Genomic DNA, 16,468 nt, shown 5'->3' on the forward strand with positions numbered 1-16,468 from the left:
CTGTAGGCCAGTGATTCTCATTCCCTTCAGAGTAAATATGGCCTGTCCTATTCCAAGCTTGTTTTTCTCTTCATACAAGACCAGTCCTGCTATTGTTTTGCCCTGAGTTTTCCCAGGGTAACAGCAACTTGCTCCCCAAAGTCTAGTTAATACCAAAGCTCAAAGGGACTCTGGGAAAGCAGAGGAGCAGAAGAGCCTGAAGTACAACAGGGGGTGAAAGGCTTCACTGGCATTGGTAATGATTGAGTAATGTGATGTCATAACTGGCAGGTGTTGGGAACTGTGGCGTGATACTTGGAACATGGTCACTGAAGGCCTCTGAAGAGCAAGACTATATGATGCCAAGACAGATTGGATGCAAAGTTTCCTTTGATGGGGTTGAAAGAATTTTCCTTTCTCTTGTTGGGGGACAAAGAACAACAACAAGGTTAAAAGGCTGGGCTTGCCAGGAGGAGAGAATCAAGGCCCAAGCAAGGCCATTGGTCCAAGTACAGCTCTTCCTCCTAGGGCAAAGTGTAGCACTGCCTCACTAGCTGGGTGTTCCTGCTGCAGTAAGCCTCCCTGGGGAATAATGCTAGCCAGCTGGACTTGCTTGTTTGCTTCCTTGACAGTCATGGTGTTGGAAAGATCCACTGAGGTTTGTGGTGCTTTATGGATTTCTTCACATACGTTTGTTGTAGGAGCAGTCTGACAGCTTTCCACTCCTCTGATATTTAGTGAATATCTTTGAAAAAAACCTTGAGATCAGTCTCGCTTCCAAGTATAGCTGTTGTGATACTGACTGAACATGAGATTTTTGTGCCTGTGGAGCCCAGGGAATTAGCCTCTACTGCAGTACCCAGGCAAGGATGTATGAATGACCAAAATTTTTACTGATTTTTCATTTTTTATCTTTGCTTAGCCAACAAACATTTGAGACTTGAACATAATCCTTGTTCTGTGATTTTCTTCAGGGGGTTGTTGATGTAGCTGCCTACACTGATCTAGTAACAAATTAAACAGGAATGCTGCTTTTAGAAGGTGTGAGTGGCACATTAAAAAAAAAAAGTAGCTGTTCTTCCTTTCTCTAATGGCATTTTGTTTTAATGAAGGAAATGAAAGTTGTCTCAAAGCCCTAAGTGAAATCAATAGGATTTTTTTTCAATTAGTTAAGGATTAAAGATATAAATGGACTTCTAAACCTTGTTACTTTTTGTAGCTTTTCCTGCTTTTTGGGTTTGCTAATTGCACTGATGTTATTAGAGAAGAAAATAATCAAAAAAGTGGCATTTAGATTGGAATGAAGAAAAAACATATAGCAAAACTGAGGAAGAAATATCTGTTGTGGTCCTGTCACTTGCATAGTATTAGGTCAAATAGAATGTGATATGTCTTGGGGCTATATATTCAGAGATTTCATCTCAGTTCAGTCTGTTTTAAACAGCAACTCTATGAAGCTAGTAGAAAACAGGATTGTATTTGCATGCAGATCCCTTGGGAATTGCTGCTTGAATATTTGAGAGATGTGTGTCGGATGATATGTTCAGATTGCTTTAAAGTAACTGTGTGGGTTTTCCTCAACATGAAAAATTTAGGAATTTCATACTGCAGATTAAATAAGCAAGCATTATTGAAATGATTTGGCATATTACATAAGTGTTTGGACAAATTGGGGGTTTTTTCACTTTTATTGTCTGTAAGGGTAGTCTGTTTACTGTACTTTTATCTGGCTTATTTGGTGTAAATAATACTTTTAGAATGAAGAAAATGAATGAGCGTGATGAGGTGTTTTTACACTTCTATACCTAATTGGTTAAGTCTACCACTGACATTTTGTTCAGGTCATAGACTAAAAGGTGAGAAAAAACTATTACAATGATTTCGTTGAGGGATATATATAGACAGGACTTTCCTAAATTAATTCCTCATTAGAGTAAATGGTTTTGTTATTTTTTTTAAGAAAAAAAATATTCTTGTGATATTTGAATTGTCTTTGATGGAGAATCTGTCTCAGCTCTAAGGAAGTTATTTCAGCAGTTAATTGTTATTATTAAAGAGAGAAAGAAAAAAGGAAATGGAAGTATTATCTTTCTTCTAATCTGAATTGCTTTGTCTAAAGTTTTGAGCTATCATCTCTTATCAGTCCTTTTTCAGGTAAAGGAATTAATCTACCTCAGCCTGCATTTTCCTACATATGATTGAGAGGTTATGATCAAATCCACTTTAACTCTCCCTCTGATATGCTATAGACACTAAATTCCTTCAATCCTTGGCTATTATGCTTTCCAATCTGTCCTCCTCTTGCCTGTTCCCAAGAAACCTCTATGATTTTTTTTCACTAGTGTTTGTGAACTCTCTGTGCTGACACTAGGCACTGCATTCCTGTTGTCATTCCAAAATGTCATTGTCAGTACCAAATACAGCCCTAATATAATATCTTTAGTTGTTATTTCCAGATTGTACTTTCAGGAAATATATAAATCATTTTGATTATGGTGTCATATTATTAGAAGCCCATTTAATGATCTCTAGTCATGTCCCTAAATCTTTTTTGTAATTTTGCTTCCCAGGAAATAATTTTCCATCCTAATGCTAGGGCCTGCTGAAGTGTCTGATCTTCAAAGGAGTGTAGAAAAGTTAGAATTCAGGAAAATATTTAAAATCTTCAAAATGTACCTCCTAATGTGACTACTTACAATACATTCAATAACTAGATAGCCTGTGCTCTACCTCAAGAGGCTTGCTTTAGTAATAATTAAATGAAATTTTATGGTGTGCATGATGTAGAAGATTAGACATCGTGGCTGTAATGGTACTTTTTCCTATTACTGCTTCTGTTTAAAGTAGAATAAAATAACATGGTTGGGAGCAACATTTCTGGTGCTGTTATGATGTTGCTCTAGATAGACCACTTGACAGAATTAAAGTGCAGATATTGTTATACTGCTGCTTAAGAGTAGATATATTTTAATTATGTTTTCATCACTTTGTTAAGCTTATTTTAGTGCAATTCTGAGTCAATCAACTAGAAATTATTCTTTCCTGTCACAATGCAAATGTTAACACTCTTCCAAATCCCCAGTGAAATGCAACTTTTCTGAAACTGGAATTTGATTTTTGTTTGTTTATTTTTCATTTATTTTTTAGCTTCCCAGTGAAGATACTGAAATATTTTTGAGTGCATCGCAGAGCTTATTATTGCTGGTTCAGCTGTATGGAGGGAGCAATGAGGAGAGTATGTCTCCAGAAAACATGGACAGCTTTGCTGAAGTACTGAAGTCCAAAGAAGATCCACGAGAACTTAAGCTTTTGTTGAAAATTGTTAAGAGACTGGTGAGTTGACATCTAACCTTTTCCAAAGTCTGCATGTTTCTTTTATATAATTTGATAAAATTTTGGACTAGTTTTTTCCCTCTCAAGGGAAAAATATTTTAAAATAATTTTAAAACCAAAATGTGCTAAGTTGAATATCATGTCTTTAAATTCCACTTTTCTGGAGAAGATAGCTTTCTACACTTAAAACCTCCTATGAAAATGATGCAGGAATTCTCCTATTTCAGTTACCCATTCAGCAGTTTAAATAACTCTTGCTATTTTTCCACTTGTTTAGTAATTCAGGTCTATAAGGTATTGAAACCATTTTCTGAATGCCTTCTGAAAGAACTAACCTTGTAGCATTAAATATCTGTTCAGACACAGAGTGGTTTATTTCACAGTGAATAAAAGGCTATTTTATACTTGGAATAGGTTTGTGCATGGGCTGTTGAGTCTTCATTCTCACGGAGCTATAGGGACCACTTGTGCTGGAGTGGCTGTAATGTAGAGAGCCAGGCTGTGGCAATCATACAGGGGCTTCTGGTGATAATGTTGACATGTAGAAGGTTCACTTCTGTCTTGCTCCAAAACAGTGGAATGACAGCAGCTGATGTCTTTCAGGTAGTTTAGGAAGGAAATCTTTTGGTATCTGTGGCATTCTCTCAGATAATACAATAGGCTTTTATCTTGAAGTGTTCTTAATAAGAAGCTTTGCCTGCATTGTCAGCAGCCTTGCGTTGTTTCTATACTTCATCCTTTACTCTCCAAAAGCAGGGGCTTTCAGTTAAAATAGGATAACTGCCTCTAGAGAGGGCAGTAGTTCCCTCAATTTCAAGAGGTAGGAGGTTCATTCAATTTTGCAAGAGCAGTGCTGGCTACTAGAGTAAGACTGTAATCCATGGCAGCAGGAATTAAAAGGGAGCAACTCCCTTGTAGAGATTTCAGAGATCTTGTCCTCTTTCTCCTGGCTGGCTGCATTTACATCACAGGAAAGTAAACACCATACATACCCTTCTTCCCTGTTTTGCCCAGCCCTATCTTGCTCTGAAAGAAGCATGAATATATAAAATTAAAGTTGATATTATGTTTAAAATTCTAAAGCTACTTTCTATTGATTTTAGCTTGTACCTCTGCTACTCTTTCTGAATAATTGTTGTGATGTATAGAACTGGCTTTTGCTTTTCTCCAGAAGCAATATGAGTAAAAAGGCAACGAAGTGAGAGAGAAGGGAAGTGAAGCTGCAATATACATATCTAGATTATTTCAGTTTAAAATAGCTACAGACTTGTTTATTTGTCTCCATTTTGAAGGCTAGGGTTCAAAAGTTAACCTAATGTGCAGGATACTTAACACGGAAGCTTCTATTGACTATTTTAAGAGAACAAAGCTCTGCAGTCACCTTTTGAACCTTGCAAGTTCCTGTACTTTAGGTTCCAGTTCTCTCCTTTGTATACCTGGTACTTGTTATTTATAACATCAGGCATAGATTTTCAGTAATTATTGTAATGAGATCATGCGATTTCTTTTGAAAGCAGGGTTCATAGATAATTTGACATATTATTTAATAAATCATATGTTATTTCTCTAAACCTTAAAAAGTCCTGTTCAGAGGAGATTATTATCTTGTCAAAATTGTCATAATGACAAAAGACATTGAAATATAATCATATCCATTTAAGAAGGATTCAGCCCACATCAGCTGAATTTTGAAGCCTAGAGCAGTGTTTTTCTTTTTATATATCTGAGCAATATTTTAATAGAGAGATCAGTATATACACCAATTTTCATAGTTGCAAATCAGTGCTGATACAGAGCAGCTCTTCAGTTTGTGGTTACATTGACTTTGCTGGTACAGGCACAGGTATTGCTTATGTAAGACAGGAATGTACAAAAAGACCTCCATGTGGTTATGCTACAGATGCCTTTATAGCATGTATTTCTGGAAATATGGAAGGGCATAGCAGTGTGACTCCTTAACCTTGATTCAAGTGTTTTACATGACTGCAGTGAGCCAGTGGAGGCAGATAGAACAATTTCAGAGCCTTCAGTTTAAGGCATATCAGAGGATTTGTTGATGTACAAGATGACCTTACCTTGATGAAATGGAATCTCATATCTATATGTTGTTATGACTTAATGATTAAACCACTGTGTTTTATCTCCAGTGGGTGGAAGGTTTTTTGAAAAAGTTGGAGATTTGAGTTTTTTATATTGTTTTGTTCAGGTTTTTAAATGATCATTGTCAAATTTGACCAGCAAATTGACTGCAGGGCCATACAAATTTCTTGCAGCACTTTTCTTCACTAATTGTTTTCCTAGAATTTTGTTGCATGTATTTCTAAAACAGAAGTATAGTCCAGACTTTGTACAGACTAATACTGAAATCACTATGAACACACCCTTTCAGAAGCTTTATTTTGCTGTAAAAAGGAATCATTAGGAGAGAAAATATGCTTTGAGCTAACTTCTGTAATTGTGTAAGTAAAGATCATCTAACAGCTCTAAAGAGGCAGCATTGACTGTCTTCTTTCTGTTTTCTTTGTAATTACCTCTTAGATTTCAAAGCTTTGGGCTCTGTCAAGCACAGGTTAACCCATTTTTTCACAAGAATGTTCTCTCACTGCCATGGATAAAATGAACAGAAACTGCATAAAATTATTGAATTGAGGAACAGGTTTGGAGGTTTTTTTTCTTTCAACCTCTCCACTAAATCTCTTGTTCTGATTGCTTCATCTTGGGTTAGACAATGCTGCTATTCAGATATACTTCATCTTTTTTAGAAGCATTTTTGTAACTGATTGATGACATCAGAAGAGTGATCTCTTGCTTTTTTTGTTCTGGAAGCCTCTTCTGCCACTTGTCATGGAAATCACTATCTCATAATTTCATCTCTTCAGTGAAGATAAAGTGCATCTTATTATGAGTCCAGTAAATTACCTAGATAAAAATATATTTATATTTTTTTTTATGAAGCAGAAGAAATTTTCATTTGAGAAGCAAATAGTTGAGGTTTGCCTGCTTTACAGAGAAATTTTTAATTTCTTTTTTTCCCCAGAGGGAAAAAATTTCCCTGCCATCCCAATTTATCATGTATGTAATGTAAAGGCATTTTTTATAGAACTAGCCAATATCTTTCTACTGGACACATAATCACTGTGGGATTACAGCTCAGTACTCACAAATAAATTATTTCAGCTTTCAGAACAAGAGAACACTCTTTTTTTACTTCCATGTAGTAATAAGGAAAAATTCCTCTGAGAAAAATGAGTAAATATTAGGCTTTCTGCACTCACAGTGAGTGAAGAGGGAATTTTTGTTCCGTGACTTTTCCCTTGTATACTTGTCAGAAAGGATATTGAGTTCTACCTTTTCAATCACACCTTTTTCTACTGATTGTCTTTCTGGAATCTCATTTTCACTAATTTGTGTTTCATAAGTGTCAAAAAGTTTTTCCTTTTTTTTTTTCCTGTGAGTAGCTAAGACATTTAGGATGTCATCTGCATGTCCTATACCCCATGGGGATATGTATAAGGATTTCTCAAATCATTTTAGGCTGATGTTATAAAGACATTAAGGCTGAAATGATAATACATGAACTATGGCAAAATTCCATAATATTCATTAACTTCATTGTAGGACTATTGAACTCTAATTTCATTTCCCTGCCAATTTGAGTCACAGCAAGAGCATCACTATCTACCTGCAGGCAAATTTACTACCCTGTTTCAAATGTACCAAAGCTTGGGGATCCACTGATCACTGTGTCTAAGATGTCATTCAAATCATGCAGTCCTTAAGTGTTTCTGACATGTACATTAGCAATTATATCATCCTCAGTTTTATACAAAGATCTGCTGCATTTGCTTCTCTTGAATAGATAGCTTAGTGTTTGTCTATAAAAATATATGTGTATATTTTGACTGCAATAGGTCCCAGATTAGATCCTTGTTACATTAATCCCTGATCATGCATTATGAGGACTTTTAGAGCTTGGGAGATACACAGTCCAAGTACACAAATGTTTGATTTAGAGTAGCAGTTCTGCAATCCCTCAGCAAGTTGAACTTCCTGTTGGAGGTTTGCTTCTCAGTAGATTCCCACTAGTACATCTATAGGGACCTTCCCTCAAAGAAAGTGAAGTAAAATCCCAAGAGTTTCTCAGATAGCATCCCTTTTGCAGCTTCAGCTCCAAGGACTCAGTGCCAGGGGGAGGTGCTTGTGCAGCAATTTCCAGAGGTGTCTGTTTTCCCATGGTCTTAAAAGGCTACAGAAGCCTGTTGGCAAATCTCCTGCTGAGGGAGCACAGCACTCAAATAATCTCAAACTAGCTGGAGAAAACTTTTTATGCATTTTACTCCTGATCTGAATCTTTTAAGTGGCCCATAATTAATTTCATTAGTTGCTAAGATAATCCATAATATTCCATTGCTCTAAGGAATAATTTTATGACAGCTATGGTGGTTAGACTGTGAACACAATACTCACTTGTGGGTTGCTGCCATGTATTGGTATACACATTAAAAACAAACAATTTTTTTTTAAATCATACATATTTTTATAATTTGGGTGACTCTTTCAGGAACAATTCCCATCCTTCATTAGTGTTAATCTCCTATGTTCAAGTTGTTACCAAGCCTGCATCCCTTCTTCACTGACCATCTTTTGTTGGCTGCAGTCTACAAGTGTAACATCCTTAAGACATTACCTTTTATATATGTTAAAAGGGAGCATTTCATTAGCTACAAACAACTTAGATTCTCCCAAATAGGAAGAAGCTAATCAGCGTTAGGATACAGTATGCAGATGATAACAGGATGTGTTGCTCAAAATCCATTGAAATAAATACATGGGAAGGAAAATGCACCTTCACCCTTCCCGCTGTGTGGCAAAGCTCCTTCTGTTTGCACACTCAGGCAGGGGTTTTTTTAGTAGTTTTAATAAAATTGGAGAGGGTCTGCAGCAGCTCCCACTGTGACTTGGCAGACTTCTGCCATGGTGCTTTCAGGCCTTGCCATACCCTGACATGGGGGCAACAAGCACAGTGGGGAAATTGCCCTATCTCCAGGGGCAAGTGAGACTGTTCTCCCCTCCTCCTCCACTGGGTTTTCATCTATTTGCAAAGAAAGCTTCTCAGTATGGCTTTTTGAGTTTTGTCTATGGTTTCACCAAAATAGAATCTAATAATACTTTTTAAATAAAAAGTGCTGCAGTGTTCCTGATGAATATGAATAGTCTGCAGATATATTTGTGAGTTAGATTGCTAGGCCAGGCCATTGCCATTGTTCAGGAAGCAGTACATTCAATTTTACAGCAAAGGTTTAAAAAAATTTGATTTCAATTACTCAGAAGATGTATGCAGCTAATCACAACTACTCTAATACAATTTAAACAAAAAATAAACAATTATTTAAATAGAAAGAGTATAACTAGTGTAATTTAAATAAATTCATAATTCTCTTGTGGCACAGCCCCTGTGCAGCACTTCATTGTTTACCAGAATGAAAATTGAGCCAATATTGATTAATTTATCTGAGTAATTTGGATTTTTTTGTTGTGTATGTCTTACTGAAACTTTGAACTTTCTTAGTTTCTAATGTCATATGAGCTCTACCAAATGCTCATGGAAATGACATATTGTACTTCCACCATTTAAACCTGATAGAAGTTTGTTTGTTTTTTCAATTTTTTTAAGCTTAGTAAAGCATTTTCAGTAGCTGGGAAGAAAACAATTTATCAGTGTGATTTTTGTATAATCAAACTTAATTATCCAGTTTGTTGTCATGCATTTTGCAAGCAATACCAGGGTCCTAAGTTATGTATTATTTCATCTATAATTATATACTTGCTATTAAAGATAACACAGCTTTTCAAAAAACACTTTTTAAAGTCCTGCATGAAAATGTTATTTGTGTGTGTGGTAATACTTAGGATGTCCAGATGTGAGAGGGATCCTGAAGTTGATTTACATTTGAGATCCCTTGGCATTGTTTATTGTACTATACATGGTTAATTTTATCTGACCTAACTAGATTCTGAGTATTGAAATCCCAGACACTGTTTTTCACTATAGGTCTGATAAGAATTTTCATTTTTAATCTGAAATGATTAGCTACTGTTTCACCTTAGGGACATGTGCGTGTTTCATCTGTGTGCCTGGCTTATGGAATTTGTGAAGGGCTGAATTCAGGCTCACTTATACTTTGAGAAATTTATGGCGTGTTTTCAGGATGCTGAGTAGTGGGACAATATGCTAACACTGTCCTTGACTTACTCTTTTTTTGACATTGGCTTTCTATGCTTTCTGCTGGAGGAGAGGGAAGAATAGTTTGATATTTAGATTTATACATTTGGTTAGAGCACTGATATAATTTTAATAGGCCTTTTCCATTTCTGATGGCCTTCCTTTTAATTTACCTTCTTGATTTTTACAATAACCTTCTTACAGTTGGCCAGAATTCTTAAGCATGACATTCTAAAGTTAAATACTGATGGGTTTTATTCCAGTGTTTATCTTTCGATTTTATGAAATGAAACAGAGTATCCATGAATACATCTCAGTGAATGATGCAGTCCCTGGAATTCTTATTTTACTCCATCTTGTCACTTTGGATCCTGTCCAGAAGATCTGTAGCTCTTACCAGATTGGAAAAAACTTTGCTATTTTTTGACCCCAAGTACTAGATGGTACAGGAATGCTCTGCTTATTTTTTTTCTTTTATTTCCTCCTCATAAAAAAAGAAAATATTTACATCTTTATAAGATTGTCCAGGGTTATGGGATCACTTATTTCTGCCTACGTCAGAATCCTGTTCTGCTGAGTGAATTTGGGGTACGTCTCTGACTATGATTGCTGCATCCAATGAGATGTAGAATAATATCAGTTCTGTGGCTGAGAAGGCTGTGATGGTGAATGGTAGGGCTACTAATTCATTTTATGGTTTATATTGCTATGTATCTCTAACTACAAACACAGTGTATCTTCTTTTTTGTATGTGTCTTGGGATACTCTTAACTCAGTGTTGAGAAATTTTTAGGAACTGTGAAAATCAAAATTTTATTTTAATTGGATCTAAGGTGAAATTTTTTTTCCCTTTGCTTTTTCCCTGCTGATTATTGAAGCCCCAAAGCCTGTTGTATCAAAAATACTAGGCTTCATGGAACCTGTACTAAAATCATGGTACTTACATAACATTTTGCTGAAGAGAATCTATTAACACCAATCAAATAGGACTGAATTATTAAAAATCTTCTCTCAGCCTGAATTTTAATACCAAGTTGCACATATTTCCGTGTTCTGTAGCATTAATGGGAGCATATGAGCTGTAGGTGCTGCTTTCATTATTATTATAACTGAATTTCATTAGTCTATGGACTGGGACCTCATTGTGATTATCTCAATCCAAGCATAGTAAAAAATAATTTCTTGCTCCAGAGAACAATCCAGCTTGTTTCCAGTGTTCAAAATAGGATCAAGAAATGGCCTGAAAATGACTCTTCCTAATAGGAAATATTTTGACTCAAAATCACCATTTCTGGGTAAAACAGATCATTGAGCAATGATCAGTTCTGTGCAAGCAAGTATGAATGTTTGACTAGTTCATTACAAACATAAAAGATTCTTCATTTTATTAAAAATTTAAATTCTTATGGTCACAGGAATATTTTAAAATCCTTAGTCTACATGTGAAGTTATTACCAGAAATTACAAAAGCTTTGTAAGACTTTCGTTGCCAGTGTTGAAGATGAGATACAGTTACATGTAAAATGGCTTGCTGTTACATTTTGCAAACTTATATTGCAAACCCTTCAACAAGACCTCCCTTTTTCATTACATCCGTTCTCTTGCTCCATCTTCTTGCTGACAGGTTTACTAAAGGTGAAATAGTCTGTTACATTGTGTCAGGAAATCTTTAAATACGGTATTCCAGAATGAAATCTAATATAGGAATTAGATTCCCTACTGTAAAGGAGTGCTACTTCCTTTGGCTTCTAAATTACCTGGTAGCGGACAATCAGAGTAAAAGGTCTTGACATAACCTCTTTGTTAATCCTCATTGCTCCCTTATTTTCCTTGCTTTCTATTGAAAAAAACTATTAAAATAATAAACTAATGAAAAAAATCTGTTGATTTTTAAAATATATTTCAATTTATGCACTTTTACAAGGCATCCAACAAACATGACCTGTGTTTCGCTTGTCTGTATCCTTGCTTTCTTCATCTTATAAGGCTGGAGCATTGCTGAGAAGGTGGTGCTTTCCAAAATCTTGCCGTGAGCAAATTTGCAGGTCATACAGAGCTTGATCTTTAAAAGCAGTGTATGGATGCAGATAAACAGAGAATATAGTTGGAGTGTTTTTATTGGAGAGGGAGACAGTCCTTGGCCATGAGGCTATGAAGATAGGGGACTCTGAGGCATGTAAATTAGGCAAAGGAGACAAAAAGCCTGACAGGGAACTTCAGATGTAGGATATCTGTCTGATGGAAATTATGAGTAAAAATATAGAAGCAGAACAAAGGTATGTTGCTCATGGCAATAAGAGCAGGCAATATGACCATTTAGAGCAAAATGAAGTCACTGTTTACGAAGTTTGAGATTGTTGCAAAGATCAAAGAGGAAAATTACTTAGAAGCATCACTCAAACAAGTACCATGGAAGAAAGCAAAATACTTAGTTTTTTTCCTGGATATCTCATGCATCTAATGGTTGGTTAAGGCATTTGTTAACAACAAATATCTCCTTCTAAGGTTCCCCAACAGAGAGCCCATGCTCACAGGCTAATCTCTGCAGTGATAATCACATCTGTGCTTTATGAACATGGTGCTGCCCAATTTCAGATGACTGTGGTCCGTGTAAGTGAGACAAGGTTGTGTTTAAAAATAGCATTTGTGTGCATTGAGATGAGGTTTTCAGTAGATTTCTACAGTAACTGACCCTCCTCTCCAAGTTCAAAGTGTTTCAATCCAGAATCATCAGTGATGTAACATCAACATTTTAAATTATGAAGACTCTACTAGTTAAACATTTATAAAGTACCCAATGTTGTCATTCTTTAAACTATTAAAATGTAATGTTTTTATATGAATATCATTATAAATTTATAACAAATGTAATTTGTGGTGATGCAGTGTTCTATGGGCTGCGAATTACTGCCCGAAATTTCACACAGCAGATGCTTTCTCTGGGATGCAGTGCCCAGTTGATGAGTTCATATGATGCAGCATAAGAATATCTACTATTTGCATTCCAGCACTACTCTGCTTATACAGCTTGCTTTTTTAGACCACTCAGGGGGCATTTTGAGTGTTGAAGTTGACACACAATTCCCAGTCTTGTCAAAAGTTCATGATTACCTAAATTCTTTAGTATCAGTAAAATCGTACTTTTTCCAGAAATATGGAGTGTTCATTAGTAATGAGTCAAGAGGTGCATGTGATTTCCTATCATCCAATAGCTCAAATGATTTAAAAGAATTTTTTTAAGGAATTATATTGGTGTACTTAATTGCCAGAGAACTGCTGTAGAGCATAATCCCAGTATTCATTGAAAAGTCAAAATGGTATGTTCCATAGTGCATATTTTAACTCATGGATAAAACTCTGATTTTTTGTGCTGTAAATCCTTGGAAATTGTAATGTATAGAGTTACTGCATGTTAGAATCACATCAGAAAAAGGTAATTTAAAGCAAAACCTGCCCTGCCTGTGCTAAACAAAATGCACATATAAAAATCAGCCATGTATACTGGATGTAATGCATATATTTGTGATGTGAGGGGGGTATGCTAAACAGTGGAATCTACCAGACTAATAATTTAAACAAAAACCCCTGTTATTTGTAACTGCAATTTACTGTTGTCCCATTTCATCACTTAAAAATAGATGAAAGAATCAAGGTAGAATCCCTTTACTCATTCTGACTGAGTGCTTCCTTTGTGGCTTTTCATGCAAGAGGCCAGTGTTTGCAGAGAATGCCAGCACAGGGCTCTCAGTGTGTGCTCTGGGCAGAGGTTTCTCTGCAATGGGCTTGGGGAGATAGAAAGGCAGAATTTCCCAAGGGAGCTTGGGCACAGTGCTGCTTGTCCTGAGTGCTGGAGCAGAAAAGCTCTGCAGAGCTTACAAGTAAAGCAGCATTTTGTCAGCTGTAAAATTTCAAGTTAGAGTCCTTACTGAGTAGCTGTGTGTCACTTATTTTCATTAGAGCAGCAGTCTGCACAAAGCAGGTTAGAGTTAAAATCAATGTAACATTAATCATTTACAATCAAATAATTCCCATGTAAATGAATATGTTAACACATCCTCATACTGCTACTTTTCTGCAAGGTACTACCAGTATTTAAATACTAAAACAATGTAATTTCTAGCATATGTGATAAAACACAGGTGTGCATAAAGCATAAAAGGAATTGTGGTTTATAAAGATCAGGGCTCTTGTCATTTTAAGTCATTAGTACAGTTTAGTATTTGCAATATAAATGGGGGTGTATGCACAAAATGGCACACAGTATTTATTTTCAAAGTCCATAACTCTAAGACAGCTAGGAGTAGTTTGTGCAACACATATCAGTCAGTTATGTGAGACATTGATCCTCCTAATATAGCAATATTTCTTTTCCTTTGGTGAGGAAAATTCTTATTGCTGAAAAAGAAATTGCAGGTGTCATTGAAAGACCTAAATAATCTGCCCTCAGAATTGCTGGAGTGGACTGTTGCTCCACTGAGGAGCTCTGATTGCATCAGAAAGATGCTCATACAATTTATTCATGTAATTGTAGTTCCAAGATGAAATATATGTTACATTTTGGAAGTGATGTTATTTAATCATGATTGATTTTATAGAATCTTCTAGCCTCTGTATCACCATTATATTTGATAGGATCTTTTTTTTTTTACATGTCTTATTCTACATTTCCATCTCTAGTTATATGGTTTTGGTTCTTCACTCCATTCCTCAGCTCCAGATGCTCCTGGCTTTTTTCTTGAGACTTATTTTGTTTTTTAATGAAGCTGAAAGGAATGGATGTTGGAGATTGGAGGACCGATTTTAGTGTTAAAATGCCTTCTCTCATCTTACATTTTGACCACTGCAGATTTCAATAAAATCTCATTTTCCCTCTTGCAGCTTCATACTTCAGTTTTGCATAGCTATTTATGATCTCAAGAGCACACAATTAGCATAGTGTTATGTGCTTGTGTGTGTGTGTGCACCTATTAGGCTTATATACTCTTCTGTAATCCTTTTAAATTTTCTCATTAAATAATAATTTATCCTTTTTTTTATATTTATGTCTACATAATAGCTAAAAGCTTTTGAAATTGCAAGGATTTAAAATAGCTTAATTTTCCAAATTTAGTCATAGAGAGTCCTAAGGAAATTTAATTTCCTGGAAGTACTAATTACTTATTTATGAATGTCAGACCTACAAAAATTTCTCTGATTTGGCTGCCACAATCATTAGGTATTTTAAGTCCTAGTCCTTTATTTCTCTTATAAAAGGATTGAAAGAAGAGACCAAAGAACTTAGGAGGAACCAGAAATACCATGGGCTATAAAACATTTTGTTTAACAATTTCAATTATATTAAAGTTCCCTCAGTTGTCCATTTCAAGAAGATGAAATATAATGAAGTAGGGTGCTGTGATATGAGACTAAGTTATGTGGGAAGCCTGATAGTCTTCCTAAAACCAAAACTAGAATGAGTCAGCTTTTGGGTTATGAAGCTTGTATGTCTTTTTTCCTCACTTCCCTTTTAACAAATTATTTTAAATGGGAGGTGAACCCAGTAACAATGTAATCAAGCTTTTGACCTGTTAAGTTCAAATGGCTTTGAAATGAGGTGAACCAGATTTGTCTATCCCTACTAGAAAATGAAAGCAGCCGAACATCAATCTGCCAAGATTGTTTCATTCAACTTTTGCCTAATACCTTGTAGAGTACTTCAAGAACTTTAAAAATTATGGTATTTCTACTTGAACTTGGATGAGATGGTGGAATACAAATGTAATCACTCTGACAGTGATTTAGTGACCCTGGAACATCTGGGAGTAAAGCCAGGTGCAGAGAGCAGTGGCAGGATGTGGACTGGAATGTGAAAGGAGCAGCACTGACTACTGCTTAATACCTGTAAGAAAGAAAAATAATGATGTCTTGAAATGCGTGGAGGTGAGAAATATAAAGGAGTGATGAACGCTCTGTTAATGTCTCGGCAGCATTGCAGTTCTGAATGTAATTCCCAAACAATATGGAGCACGTTAGATTTTGAGACTACTGGATATAATGACTTGAGTGTGATAAGAATCTCATGTCCTACTCTGTACAGCCTGTCTCCTCTATAGTGCTGCTTTGATCCAGCTCCCCACCCACCCTACTGGGGTTCAGCTTGCAGCCTGTCTATTCCAGAAGAAAGGATGAAAAGAGGTTGGAGGTTGTGGTACCTCTCATGTAGCTTTCTTTTCTCTCCCTGATGAATAGGGATGTATCTCCCACTCTGCTGCAAAGAAAATGAACCAGAGCTGGACTTTTATGTTATGATGACCAAAGTGGGGAATGCACTTCAGTGAAGCAGTGTGTATTCAGAAACACTATAAGGAATGAGAAGGGGCATCAAACCCACCATGAATTATAGGGTCATCAGTGGATGAGGTATTCTAGGGATGTTTTCTAGCCACAATCACATTAATAGTGAGAATAGCAAGTTGCTTGAACCCTGATCCAAAAGACTCAATAATACAATATTTAGGAGTATTGTGCTAATGTCATGTGGGACACAAATGCTGTAGCCCATCAATTTGTTTTAAGGAAAGCAAAAGGAGAGTTTCTGTTTCAAACAGAAACCCAACCAATGTACATTAAACAGCTGGACAGCTGTTGGTCCTGCACTAATAATGCAGCTGTAGGTGCAGAGGCCTCTGCACCCCCCAGTCTTCCCTGAGCCCAACTGCTCTGCAAGGCTGCCAAGTGCAGGTGCACTCACCTGTGCAGTGTGCTCCAGCATCAGGTTCCTCCATGCAGGAGAGCCTGAGCTCCAGCCAGACCTGAGACCACACTTGCAGTACAGAAAATATGTGTGTCTGCTCTAGGGACCACTGCAGAATGCAAGCATCACCTTTGTGTCTCAAGCTGTGGTCTTGGTTTTGTCTGTTTTAAAACATGTAACTAGGAGGAGCAATCTGATAA

General features: G+C 36.2%; 1 protein-coding gene across 5 annotated transcripts in view; it reads left to right on the forward strand.

The window, feature by feature from the left end:
* ULK4 (unc-51 like kinase 4) overlaps positions 1–16,468 on the forward strand; it is a 214,474-nt gene that overhangs the window by 155,972 nt on the left and 42,034 nt on the right. For 4 of the 5 annotated variants that reach the window (XM_077178032.1, XM_054639826.2, XM_077178042.1 and 1 more), the window contains exon 35: positions 3,127–3,312. In XM_077178032.1, the coding sequence (XP_077034147.1) occupies positions 3,127–3,312 (186 nt within the window). Of the gene's footprint in view, positions 1–3,126; positions 3,322–16,468 lie in introns of those variants that run through there. The other variant, XM_077178050.1, reaches the window with a different exon arrangement.

This window comes from Agelaius phoeniceus, chromosome 1 (genome assembly GCF_051311805.1).
Source record: "Agelaius phoeniceus isolate bAgePho1 chromosome 1, bAgePho1.hap1, whole genome shotgun sequence".
Taxonomy (NCBI): domain Eukaryota; kingdom Metazoa; phylum Chordata; class Aves; order Passeriformes; family Icteridae; genus Agelaius; species Agelaius phoeniceus.